General features: G+C 54.6%; 2 protein-coding genes across 4 annotated transcripts in view; one reads left to right on the top strand and one right to left on the bottom strand.

Annotated features, from left to right (window-relative positions):
- Positions 1 to 6771, top strand: part of TEAD2 (TEA domain transcription factor 2) — a 14554-nt gene extending 7783 nt beyond the window's left edge. For 2 of the 3 annotated variants that reach the window (XM_007463347.1, XM_007463348.1), the window contains 5 exons: positions 375 to 523; positions 2635 to 2808; positions 4445 to 4606; positions 5272 to 5424; positions 5966 to 6771. In XM_007463347.1, coding sequence (XP_007463409.1) covers positions 375 to 523; positions 2635 to 2808; positions 4445 to 4606; positions 5272 to 5424; positions 5966 to 6079 — 752 coding nt within the window. In that variant the 3' untranslated portion in view covers positions 6080 to 6771. The remainder of the gene's footprint in view (positions 1 to 374; positions 524 to 2634; positions 2809 to 4444; positions 4607 to 5271; positions 5425 to 5965) is intronic. The other variant, XM_007463349.1, reaches the window with a different exon arrangement.
- On the bottom strand, positions 6761 to 11777 carry CD37 (CD37 molecule). Its single transcript, XM_007463350.1, has 8 exons — positions 11606 to 11777; positions 11427 to 11499; positions 10374 to 10498; positions 10177 to 10251; positions 9518 to 9622; positions 8620 to 8859; positions 8189 to 8272; positions 6761 to 7134 (listed from the first exon to the last, which is right to left on the bottom strand). The coding sequence occupies exons 1-8, from the start codon at positions 11672 to 11674 to the stop codon at positions 7057 to 7059; spliced, it is 849 nt and encodes a 282-aa protein (XP_007463412.1). The 5' UTR covers positions 11675 to 11777; the 3' UTR covers positions 6761 to 7056.
- Positions 11778 to 12280: the final 503 nt, after the last annotated feature.

Here is a 12280-nt window from a genome sequence, read left to right as displayed (position 1 = left end):
GTTCAGCAGCTCAGCAATACCAGGACTGGCATCTCTATAGGTCTCTTGGCCTCTGTCTTATTATCCCAAGATGGCTGTTGTGACTCCAGGCAACACATCCCAAGCAGGACTTGGCCAGAGCCAAAAGCTTTCTCCTCCCAAAGTTCTGTCTTTTTCATTCAGGAAGAAACTCCTTCCCAGAAGCCCCCCAGCAGATTTCCCCTAACGTCTCATTGGCCAGGACTGTGTCACATGGCCACCTCTAGCTGCAAGGGAGGCTGGGAAAGTGAGTATTTAGCTTTTTCAGCTTCTAAGTGGAGGCAGGCAAGAGAGAACAGTGCTTGATATATTCAATAAATGTTAGCAATTATTATTGTTTGTTCTTCTCTCTCCAGGGTACGAGCCCCCCCAAGCCCTCTCACCTCCTGCTTTGCCCCCACCTGCCCCATCACCCCCAGCCTGGCAGGCTCGGGCTCTGGGCACTGCTCGGTTGCAGCTGGTGGAGTTCTCGGCCTTTGTGGAACCTCCAGATGCAGCTGACTCTGTGAGTGAAATTTTGGGATAGTCACTGGGGGGTTTTGGAATGAAGGGGACTATAGGAAGGGAAAGCATAAAGCAGGGGTTCTCAAATTTTAGCATGTGTCAGAATAACATGGAGGGCTTGTTAAAACACAGATTGCTAGGCTCACGCTTGGAATTTCTGATTCAGTTGTTCTGGTGTAGGATCTGAGAATTTGCATTTCTAACAAGCTCGCAGGTGATGTTGATGCCGCTGGTGCAGGGACCACACTTTGAGAACTACTAGAATAAAGGAAATGGAAGGTCATGGGGTCATGGATTGGAAAGGCCAGAGAAATCATCCAGGGCATCGTTCATTCATTCAGTAAACATTTTTGAGTGCCTACTGTGTGCCAGGCTTTGGGGTGGATACTGGGAGCCTGGAGAAGAAAATCTGTTTCTAGGTGCCAGCTTTCCTGGCCTAGGATGGAGACAGATGCCATATTAGTCAGAGTGGACTGACTGTTAGAAGAAATAACTCCCAACCCTCAGGGACTGAACAACATAGAAGTTTCTCACTCATTAACATTTCAGTGTGGCTGGTTGGTAGGAGCCTTCCACACAGTGATTTGGGGAATCCAGGCTTCTTCCATTTTGCGGCTCTGCCATTTTCTAGGGCTTCAGAAGATGCTGCTGGATGCTCTGCATCTGGCTGGCAGATGGTGGAAGGCAGAGAGTCAAGACTTATGCAGGTTTTATGAATCTGGCTTGGAAGTGGCAACTATCAAGTCTGCTCACATCCCATTGGCCAGAACTTAGTCATGTGATCACACCTAACTGCAAAGGAGCCTGGGAAATGTAGTTTAGCTGTGTGAAAAGGAACTGGGATTTGTGAACACAGAGTCTCTGCCATAGTGACCTAAACGCCAGTTGCTGTATATCGTGGTCCTGGTAAAACCCAAGTCAGATGAGGTTAAAACCCTCCCATCTCACTTGGAACAAAAGCTAAAGTCCTTTCAGTTGCCTCCAAAGCTCTGGTTGATCTGACCCTCATTCCTGTTCTGATCTTACCTCCTGCCCTCTCACCCTTGTTTACTCTGCTCTGCCACACTGACCTCCAAGCCCTTTCTCAAACATGCCAGGCCCACTCTTGGTTCAGGACCGTTGCATCTGGATGACCTTTCCCCAGATATCCCCATTCTCTCCCTCCATTCATTCAGGCCTTTGCTTGTCTTCTCAGATTGGATTTCCCAAGTCACTTTATGGAAAATGACAGTCTTGCCCACATTACTATGCTTATTTTTTCATAGCATATGTCACTCTCTGAAGGTTATATTATCCATGGAATGATTTTTTAAAATTTCTGTCTCTGCCGGTAGCTCCATGAGGTAAGGTAGCCCTGGGACCCAGAATAGTGTCTGCACACAGTAGGTCTCTTGACAGATGTCTGTTGAATAGCAAGTATGTGCTGGGATAGGGGAAGCTCACATTTCTGTGGGTGTACAGAGGAGTAATTATACCTGGGGAGTGAGTGAAGACTTCCCTGAGATAAATTTGCCACGTGCGGAACTGGATGTTTCAGACACAGAGAAACAGCATGAAGTTTTCAGGGAAACAAATAATTGAATATGGTGGGAGCTGGTGAGGCTGCAGATAGGTGGGTAGGTGGTGGTTCTGGAGGAACTGACATTGCCAAGCTGAGTGAGGGACCCAGACTTTGTTTAGAGGGTAATGGGGAACCATGGAAAAGGTAGGGTATAGAGATGCCATCTGATTGCGATCAAGGGAGGCTTTCAGGAAGAGGCAGATCTGGACGGACTTGGGCCTGGAAAGACAGAAGGAGGATTTGTATTGGAAGAGAAGGGGAATATTTTCAGGGTATGGACAGAAGTGATAAGAATAAGAACAGATAGGAAGTCCTGACGTGGGCTCTGTGGATTTCCACCCATCCATCCATGAACACCTATTCAATACAGGGTCAGGTTGAGGGGGTGTGGGCTTTGTCCTAGGGGTACTGGGGAGCCAGCCAGAGCTGGGCCCAGTGGAACAGCAAGCAGGAGCTGTGGCGATGGTGACGGGGTGTGGGATGGGCTTGGGCAGTGAGGGCTGGGGGTCCAGCCCATCTCCAACTCCTCACCCGCGGCTGTCCCTCCTCAGTACCAGAGGCACCTGTTTGTACATATCAGCCAGCACTGCCCCAGCCCCGGAGCGCCCCCTCTCGAGAGTGTGGACGTCCGGCAGATCTATGACAAATTCCCTGAGAAAAAGGGTGGTCTGCGGGAGCTGTATGATCGTGGGCCCCCCCACGCCTTCTTCCTGGTCAAGTTCTGGGTGAGTTCCACCACCAAAAACAAAAGTGCTCACAAGTCACGTGGCCTCCTAGCTAAGGCCACTGGCTCTAACGGAGAGTCTCAGGACTTACCAGGTCAGCTTGGGCCTTACCAGTCCTCATGGCTCAGAGTGTCAGCCCCCTCAGCAGCAAGGAACACCAAGGAGTTTTGGATGGGACCAGTGCAGGTGTGGAGACCTCCAGCCTCCCCAGGTCCCAGTAGACTTTGCCACACCCAGTCACACAACTGATATGGCCCTGGGGATTTGCTTGTGACATTTCAGACTTCCCTATGTCTCACCTGACCACACCAAACGTTGTTGCTAAGGAATGGCTCCTTCCCCTTAGCAAATGAGTCCTGGAGTGTTTGGCTCTAAAGAGGGGACGAGGCTTTACTGGGTTTCACCAGACCCTGTTGCTAAGAATGTCTGGCCTTGAGGAAGGGACTGAAGGAGGTGGGGAGTGGCTTTGTAAAGTCCTGTATTTATTTAGCAATCATTTATTGAGCACTTAATGTATATAAGCCCTGAGCCAGGTATGTAATTGTGAATAAGAGGGTTTCTTAGGCTCATTTGCTGTGGTGTCCAGTACAATGACTGATGCTATAGGGGTTCAATCAATATTGTGAATGTTTAGGTGGTGCTAACTCTCGTGGTAACCAGGGCTGTGGAGGGATATACATAGTCTCCAAGAAGGAAAGCCCGTAGCTTCCATGGTTATGAAGCATTCTGGTATGTGATGTGGAGGCCTGAGATGGCTCTGAGGATGTGCTGCTGAAGTTTTACGCATTGTTAGGGCTTAAGACAGGCCTCACAAGGTCCCAGGTCTGGAGATTAACCCTTCAGAAGCCCAATATGTGAAGGGCTGCAGGGTAGTGGCCGGGAAGGCCTTCTGTTTTCTTTGGCTTCACAAGGCCCTGTTGCCAGGGTAATGGATGGAGTCAGGCCTCTGAGGAGAGGACTAAACCACCCTGGAGGATGACCTGACCAAGTTAGCAACTACAGTTAGGAAAAGGAAGAGATGTGCCTCCTGGGAAGGTGACCAAGGGGCTCAGACCAAAGGTGTGATGGGGTCTTAGGCTTCATTAGGCTCCACTTGGCCTAATGGACTGTCTTCCAATTGGCCACTGGGGTCATGAAGGGATCGGACACCTGAGAATTGGCTGAAAGGTCCTGGGAGAGTTTTCTAGAGAGGAGTCAGGCTTCCCCAGACCTCACCATGCCCCGTTGCTAGGGAATAGCCACTTGTCTTAGCAACCAGGGTCAGGAAGGGCCTCTGGTTGCTAGGGAATAGCTGCCTCCTTAGTAACCAGGCCCTTGGAAGGGGCTGAACACCTGAGTTGGGGGTTTCAGGAGAAAAAGTTGAATTCCAGGGCCTCCTTTGTGGGGAAGTTACTGAGGAGAGAGGGTCAGGACCATGGGGGACCCAGACATCTTTAACACCGATGGAAGGAACGGTGGGTCTTCTCCAGAAACTGGCCCATGGAGAGGTGGGGACTTTAAATGTTGAGGAAGACAGATGGGCAACTGCAGGGCAATGGGTGACACCAGGCCATGGAGCAGAGTTCCCACTTTAGAAGAGTCCCCACTGTTTATAAGGGACACCCCTTCCAACTTACCTGTGCCTCCCCATCCCCAGGCGGACCTGAACTGGGGCCCGAGTGGCGAGGAGGTGGGGGCCGGCGGTAGCAGTGGTGGCTTCTATGGAGTGAGCAGCCAGTACGAGAGCCTGGAGCACATGACCCTCACCTGTTCCTCCAAGGTCTGCTCCTTTGGCAAGCAGGTGGTGGAGAAGGTGGAGGTGAGGCTGGAGGGGTGGAGCTCTGGGCCGGTGAGCGCCCAGCCACCTGCCACTTTGGGGGTGCAGACTAAATGGACTGGGAGCCACGACAGCTCAGGCCTTTGGGGGTCTGCATGGTGGGTGGGGGGTGTCCTAACCTCTTTAATGCACGGGCTTAGAGCTAATCCGGAGTTCCAAAGTGATGTGTAGAGGTCACTTTGAGGGTTTAAAGATACTGTGTGGTATAGAGATTTACAGTCACTAAGATTCAAAAGGTTCTTGTGGATTTGGAGGAGTCCGCAGGGCAAGGAGGTTCAAGGGTCACACTTAGGGGTTGCGGAGGGCTTGAGGGGGTTCTCAAGTACAGAGGTCAAATAGACTTTGGAGATCTCATGGAGGGTCTTTGGAGGGTTTGAGGGTATCTGAGGGCCTGGAGAGTTTTGAGGGTTCAGAGCACAGCTTTGAGGGGCTGGAGGGGTCCCTAGTTCCAGGCTCAGTGATCCTGAGCTGGGTACCCAAGGGTTCAGGGTCCCATCTTTGTTCACTGTGGATGGGGCAATGGAGGGAAGATGGCAGTGGGGAGTGGGTGTGGCATCTGAGAGGTGGCGTGGAGTGGGGTTCAATTCCTGGGGTGACCCCTGTGTCTCTGAGTCACTGTCCTCTCCACTCCCTGTCCCCTGGTTCAGACGGAGCGTGCCCAGCTGGAGGACGGGAGGTTCGTGTACCGACTGCTGCGCTCACCCATGTGTGAGTACCTGGTGAATTTTCTGCACAAGCTGCGACAGCTGCCCGAGCGCTATATGATGAACAGTGTCCTGGAGAACTTCACCATCCTCCAGGTGATGCGCTGGTGCTGGGCCTGAGCAGGGACCCTGACATGGAGGGGAGTGCCTGCAACAGACGCTCAGCCTAAGGACCCTTTACCTGGGAAACTGACACAGTGGGGAACTCACACTTGACTCTTAGCTTAGGGGACCCGTTTACCCAGGGAACTGTTATGGTGGGGATTCCACAGTATTCTCATAAAAGGGAAATTGACCTGGAGGACACCCCACAGTGGATCTTCAGCCTAGGGGACCCCCTTCACAGGGAACCTAACCTTAGCCTAGGGAACATGATATGGTAGAATCTCCTTTAACTTTGGGAAGTATGATGTGGTGGGGACCCCCTTGACCCTGTAATGTGATATAGCATCTGATGTGAGGCCCCTCCCTACTGACCCTGAGCCCTAGAACCTGGCATGTTGGCATCCCATCTACCTGGGGGAACATGACATGGTGGGGATCCCTTTCTTGGGTATCCCATGATTCCTCAGGGAGGGCACAGTGTTCCCTGCCCTCCCTTCTAAGCATAAACCCCTTCTCCTGGCCTCCTTGGCAGGTGGTGACAAACAGAGACACCCAGGAACTGCTGCTCTGCACCGCCTATGTCTTCGAGGTCTCCACCAGTGAGCGGGGGGCCCAGCACCACATTTACCGCCTGGTCAGGGACTGAAGGGGAACCCCAGAAGTGGCTCACCCCCGGAATACCCTCCTCCCAGGAAGGACCTCCAGCTTTCCTCACGTTTCTTACTTGGCAGGGTGGGTGGGGGGTGGGCTGCTCCCTCTTAGGACCTTAAAAGCTCAGTGGTGAGTTGAATGGGCTGGGACTGAGAGGAAAGGATGGATCCTGATATTGGGACCTCACAGGGGTGTCTGAAAGGACAGATCACTCCAGAGCATTTGACACTGGGGACAGGAGTGAGACAACCGGTGGGACATCACTGGTTTCTGTCTCTGACAGGCATCCTCCCCCTTCTCTGTTTTGGATGTTTTGGAGGGTCCCAGTTACACATTGGCTTGTCCCTCTCTTTTTCAGCACCCCCCTTCTTCCCAATCTGCCTCTCCTTACCAGCCCCATCCCAGGACCCTGATATTGAATTTTGAAGGTTAACCCTTTCTGTGCAGGAGTAGAGCCAGGTGGGCCCTGGAAATTTTTTTTTTTTTTAATATAACAAGAGATATTTATAAGTGGGTGTTAGGGTCGTGACTTTTTCTCAGCTGGGCAAGCAGTGGGGTGAGGCTTTTAAATCTCATGTCCTCTTCTAAATGAGCCGTGGGGCTAGACTGTGTTGCCTCCTTCTCTTCCCCTCCCCCCAAAGTGTGTTGGTTTGTGTTTTGACAGAGGATAAAGCTATTTTACCAAAACGCAGGGGATTTATTTGGCGTTTGGGCTAAAAATCTAGTGGGAGGTGGTAGGCCGACAGATGAGGCAAAGAAATGAGGTGTCTTTAGGGGCAGGAAGCTGGTGGCCGGAAACCCCAGGTCCCACGGGAGAGGTGACAACAGCGGGTCAGGCAGACATCTGGGTCCCCGAGGGGAATGAGGGCTCAATGGCTGGGGATTTAACAAATATTTACAGGCGACAGGGAACTAAATGCCCAGGGCACTTGAGGGGGGCGGGGCGGGGCGGGGCTTCGGGAAGGTCGGGGTCTAGCGGTACCGAGCGAGCCGATCGTAGACGTGGTCCAGGTTTCTGCACAGGAATATGGAGAGCGTCATGAAGCTGAGCTATAGAGAAAGGAGACGCGGTCAGAGAGGTCGAGGGGGTGCCGGGGAGAGTTGGGGGCCCCCAGGGAAAAAACCTAGGGGGTGGGGCCAGGGGCAGAAAATAAGGGCCCGCGAGCTGGGCGGGGCTGCGTCATGGGAGGTGGGGAGAAGGGAGTAGGTAGGAGATGGGCGGGACTAGAGGGAGAACTGGGCCTGGTCGTGAAAGACTCAGTCGGGGACGGGAGTTTGGAGAATATGGCGGAATTAAGGGTAAAAGGGCTAGAGGTCATTGGGTAGGACACCAAAGGGCGGGCCGGGGAGGGGTGGGGGCGGAGTTGAAGCAGGAAGGAATAGGGTTGAGTAGAGGGAATCCAGCTGCGTCTAGCATAGGTCTAGAGTCTGAGAAGCCGCGTGATCCGGAGAAAGCCCAAAGTCCTTTATTCCGGAGGCTTATCTATCTCGCCCTCCGTCTCGGCCTCTAATTCCATCTCGGCCTGCACTCCCGGTCTCAGGTTGTTCCTCGTCTTGATCCCAAAGCGGCCAGGGCCCCAGAGCCATGGGCAGTTTACCCTGCGGGGCCTTGTCCCCCCAGTTAGGGCAGGCACCCGCCATGCCCCAGCCAACCCACAGACTGCCGCTACGCCCGCTGCTGCTCAGCACACCATAGCCGCTGCCATCGGTGCTCGGGCCGGGCCCAGGGTTCGAACAGTAGGCATCCGGCACCTGCGGCTGGCGTTCCCGGTGGAGCGTGCTGCGTGGTAGTAGTAGGCTCAGCCCCGCCACACTCACCTGAGGGGAAGGGGGAGGGATATTGCGGCCAATAGCAGGAGGCTGATATGCCAACGAGGACCAATGGGAGCCTCGCGAGGAAGGGCGGGAACGCCTGCTCCCTCCGCGCAACCAATCAAGGCTCACAGAGGCTAGGTCTCCTCCCTCGCCCCAGGTGGAGCCTCAGGAGGGCCTGGATTGGCTGACGCTGTACCACGCATGAGCCTTTCCCTGAGAGAATGGTTGGACGCGCAATTTGGGGCGGGGCCATCTAGACCAATGGCGAGTGGGGGCGGGACCAGATTACCTCAAGTAGACCCACGCCGAGACAAATGCCCACTATGGAGATGAGGTTGTTGTGCAACCATTTCTGGAGGCTCCGTGCGCAGCCCTGGGGATATAGGGGAGAGGTTACAGGTAGGGTTCTTTTGGGGATTCGCCCTCAAGCCCGGGCCCACTGTTCTCCTCCGCCCAGCCCTAAACCTTCTTTCAGGTACTGCCCCCCTTCCCTTGTTACCAGGGTTCTCTAGTCTCTCCGCTTCGGCCGGTTCAAGCCTTCCCACTCCCCAGGCATCAGCGTTCCAGATCCTGCCCTTTCGCCTAGGCCTTTTCTTTAGGCCCCGCCCTTCAAAAGACCCCGCCCCTTGTAGGAGCTCTGCCCCTCTTGTAGTACCTCCCTTTCTCGTAGCTCCACCCTGTCAGGCCCCTCCTACGTCCTGCGCTCCAAATCCTCCCCACCTCGCGGTAGATGTAGATGTTCGCGGGGACCAAGCAAATGTCTGCATTGTGTCGGGGCCGCGCCAGTTGTCCGAGCCGGCTGAACTGAGGGAAGGACGAGATCTTATCGAAGATTGCGGAGTCGTTGGTCGCCGATGAGTTATAGCAGGAGCAGGGCACGCGGTGCCCTCTCGATTCGTTGCTCCTCAGGCTGGGGATACGGAACCAGTCCTGAGGAGAGTTCCAGCCGCAGCAGCGCAGCTAGGAGAGGGACAAGAGTCAGAGGAACAGGGGCTGGAGGGATGCAAGATGCTTTGGGGGATCAGGGGACTGGGTGATGGGTATGAGGTCATACTGGGGAGTAGAGGGCTAAGTGGTGGGTGCAGGGTGGGGGACTGTGAGCTGGGCTGGGGTCATGGCAGGGCCAGGAGACATTAGGGGAACATGAGGTTGGGAGAGACAAGTCACGGGGGTAGGGGTCATGGGGCTGGGGGTAGGAGCTGCAGAATCGTGCTGTGGACTGAAGAGTGGATAGGCAGTACAATTCAGCCTCAGGGAGGGGACAAATGGATGGGAGGGCGGGGTCATGTGAGTGACCAGGGAATGGAGTCTCACTTGGGCCGGGTCCCTTGGGAACCAGAGTCGCTACTGGGCAGGGAGTGGGGTCACGCTAGGGCCTTGGGGCTGAGGGTGGAGTCTTGTCGAGGCGGGAGGCGGAGCCACTGCAGGAGCTGAGAGCTGGGAGACTGGGCCACGTCGCCACGGCTGGAGGTGGAGTAGGTGAGTAGGGTTACATTAGGGTCCTAGAGCTAGGGGCTTGGGTCGCTTCTGGGCCAAGTCTCTTCCAGGCAGTGGGCGGAGCCACGTCAGAGTCCCAGAGCTAGAGGGAGGGATCCTGGTGGGTGGGGACCTCACGCACCTGAAACTGCACGTAGTCCCAGCTCTCCTCCGCAGCCGTCTCCTCCGGGTGGGCGCGGTAGGTTTGAATCGTCTTCAGCACGACGTTCTCCACTTTCCGCTCCAGCTGATAGGCCGAGAGTGAGGATGAACCACCACCTGCCTCCCCACCGCCACCTGCCCCAACCCACTCCAGCCACTCCGTGGCTGTCTTAGCCTCAGGTAGTCCCTGAGCATCTTCAGGTCGGCCTCGGTTTTTCGCTGAATGGCTAGCTATGTCTCTATCCCTCAAAATCTCTCTCTCTCTGCCTGTTTCTATCGTCTGTCTTTCCGTTTCTCCACTATCTCCTATGATCTCATTCGGTTTCTCTTTCTCGGAGCCTTCTGTTTCTCTGAGGTTTGTTTGTTTGTTTGTTTGTTTTGCTGCTTCCTTTTGGATTTCTGTCTCTCTCCCTCTGTCTGTGTCGGTGAGTCTTTCTCTGGCCCTCCCTGTCTCTAGCTCCTTCTCTGTGTCTCTCTGCTAGTCTCTGCGTCTGTCTCTGTCTTTCCGTGTCTCTGTTTCTTTCTGTCTTCTCTATCTCTGTTATTTCCCTTTGTCTATGTCAGCCCCTGTCTGCCTTTGTTTCCGTCTCTTTCTACCACCCACTAGCTGGGGTTGGGGGGAGGACAAGGGGAACTCACCTGGACCTTCTGAGTGGAGATGAGGATTCCCAGGGTGATCTGTGTGGCAAACAGGAGCAGCAGTGTCCCAAAATACTGGGGAGGGGCAGAGTGGAGAGGTCAGGCTGAATCCCTCAGCAGGATGAAGGAGCTGCCAGGGCTCTATTTGAGGTCAAGATGTGAATGAGCCTAGGGATGGAGGGGGGAGGGGCACTCACCAGGCCCAGGAGGCTGCGGAACTCCTTCAGGGCCCCCACACAGCCCAGGAGGGCAAGGCCCATGGTGAGGATTCCTGAGATGGCCATGGCCTTGGACCAGATCTGCAAGGGCACGAAGGACAAGCCTGGGGGAGGTGAGAGGCAGTGACGTTTGGCTCCATGTGCACAGCTCCAGGCAGCCCCATTCCATACCCACACACCACCCAAGCGGGGAACAGTAACCTGGGGGACCTCTTCCTGGGCTCCTGGCATCCTTTTCTCTGGGTCTCTGTCCCTGTCCCACCCTGAATCTCTCTATCCCTTTCCTTCTGGGATTCTCTCCATCTCTCTCTGTGGGTCTCTGTCCCTCTCTCTCTTTGGACCTCTGTTCCCTTCTTCCTAGGTCTCTGTCCCTCTTTCTTCCCGGTCTCTGTCTTTTCCTCTTGTTCTCAGTCTCTCTTTCCTCCGTCAGCTCCTACCCACCCCCAATAGTTTCAGCCCCATCACTTGTTCTGTGACACTGGATCAGCCATCTAAACCTCCCTGAGACCTAGGGAATAATGTTATCTATTTCCTAGAGTTGTTTTGAGCAACACATGGGAGTCATGTGTTCAACTGGTCCTCTACACAGGGCAAATACTTATTGTATATGAGCCATTAGGATTTTGACTATTACCCCATTGTTATTTTCCTACAATTATTATTAGTGTTGATCTGTTCTTCTACTTCCTTGCTGTGTGACATCCAGTAAGTGACTTCCCCTCTCTGAGCCTCAAGAGAGGGAAGATTTATGGGAGAATCTGATGAGCCTCTGCCCAAGATCTGACACCTAGGAAGTGTCTTGAGAAATGGCCATTATTATCACTGGTATGCACAACTCATTTGCCCGAGGAAGAATCTGAGGCTTGGAGAGTTATGGCAGTAGCAAGTGGTGGAGCAGAGCCTGAGGTCAGAACAGGGAGTTGGGCACCATGGGCCTCCCTGGGATGAGGGAGACCACAGGAGGTCCTTGGAAGGGAGCCCAGTTCATGCCTGCTCCAGGAAGGCCCACCCGGACTGCCCCAGCTCCCTTACCCACAAAGGACACGAAGCTGGTCTTGTCGATGAGTATCCAGATGCCGAAGCAGAAAATAAGGCTGCCTAGGACCTGGGGAGAGGAGAGGAGAGCATGGCCGGTGGGCAAAGGGGGATTTGAGATTCGGCAGCTGCGGCAGGGCCTGGGGCCTGGGCTGGGGAGCCGGGAGGCAACTCACGAAGAAGAAGAGGTTGAAAACGAAGAGGAGGTACTTGATGAGGCTGAGGCAGCTGTCCTGGGCTGACATCTTCGCCTAGAGGTGTGAGAGGACAGTGGGAGGGACAGGACAGAAGGGGTGGTGGCAGTAGGGGGACGCAGGCGTGAGAGAGAGATAGGGAGAGGCCGAGAGAGAAGAGAAAGGAAGGACTCAGAGAAAGAGGAAGTTCCAGGGGCAGAGCCCCACCCCGTCTCTTTACATGCGAGGTGACTTGCTTCTGTGTCTCTGTCCCCATCTCCCTCACCTGCCCCACTGGGATGCACACACCGGTACCTGAGGGGCCTTGGAATTGGTGGGCACCAAGGACACACCAGGCAGTTCTTCCCGGGTCTCCATGGCTCAGGCTGGGGGACGCACAGGGAATCCTGATCTACTTGCACCCACCTACTCTGGGCACCAGGACCCCAGGCCGGCCCTGGACAGCAGCCGACCTCACAGACACTCCGACCTCACCGCCTGCAAACCTCTGCCATCTCTGCATTCATCTCTGTCCCCGCTTCCCGGCCCTCCCAGTCTCTTGTCCTCTCTCTCGGTCTCTGTTCTTTTCTCTCTGGATCTTTATCCTCTCTTTACCTCTGGGTCTCTGTCCCCTTCCGCCCCAGGTCTCTATCCTTTCCCTGTCTGGTTTCTGGCCCC

Source organism: Lipotes vexillifer, unplaced genomic scaffold, assembly GCF_000442215.2.
Source record: "Lipotes vexillifer unplaced genomic scaffold, Lipotes_vexillifer_v1.1 scaffold802, whole genome shotgun sequence".
NCBI lineage: Eukaryota > Metazoa > Chordata > Mammalia > Artiodactyla > Lipotidae > Lipotes > Lipotes vexillifer.
This window is presented reverse-complemented; position numbering and strand designations above follow the sequence as displayed.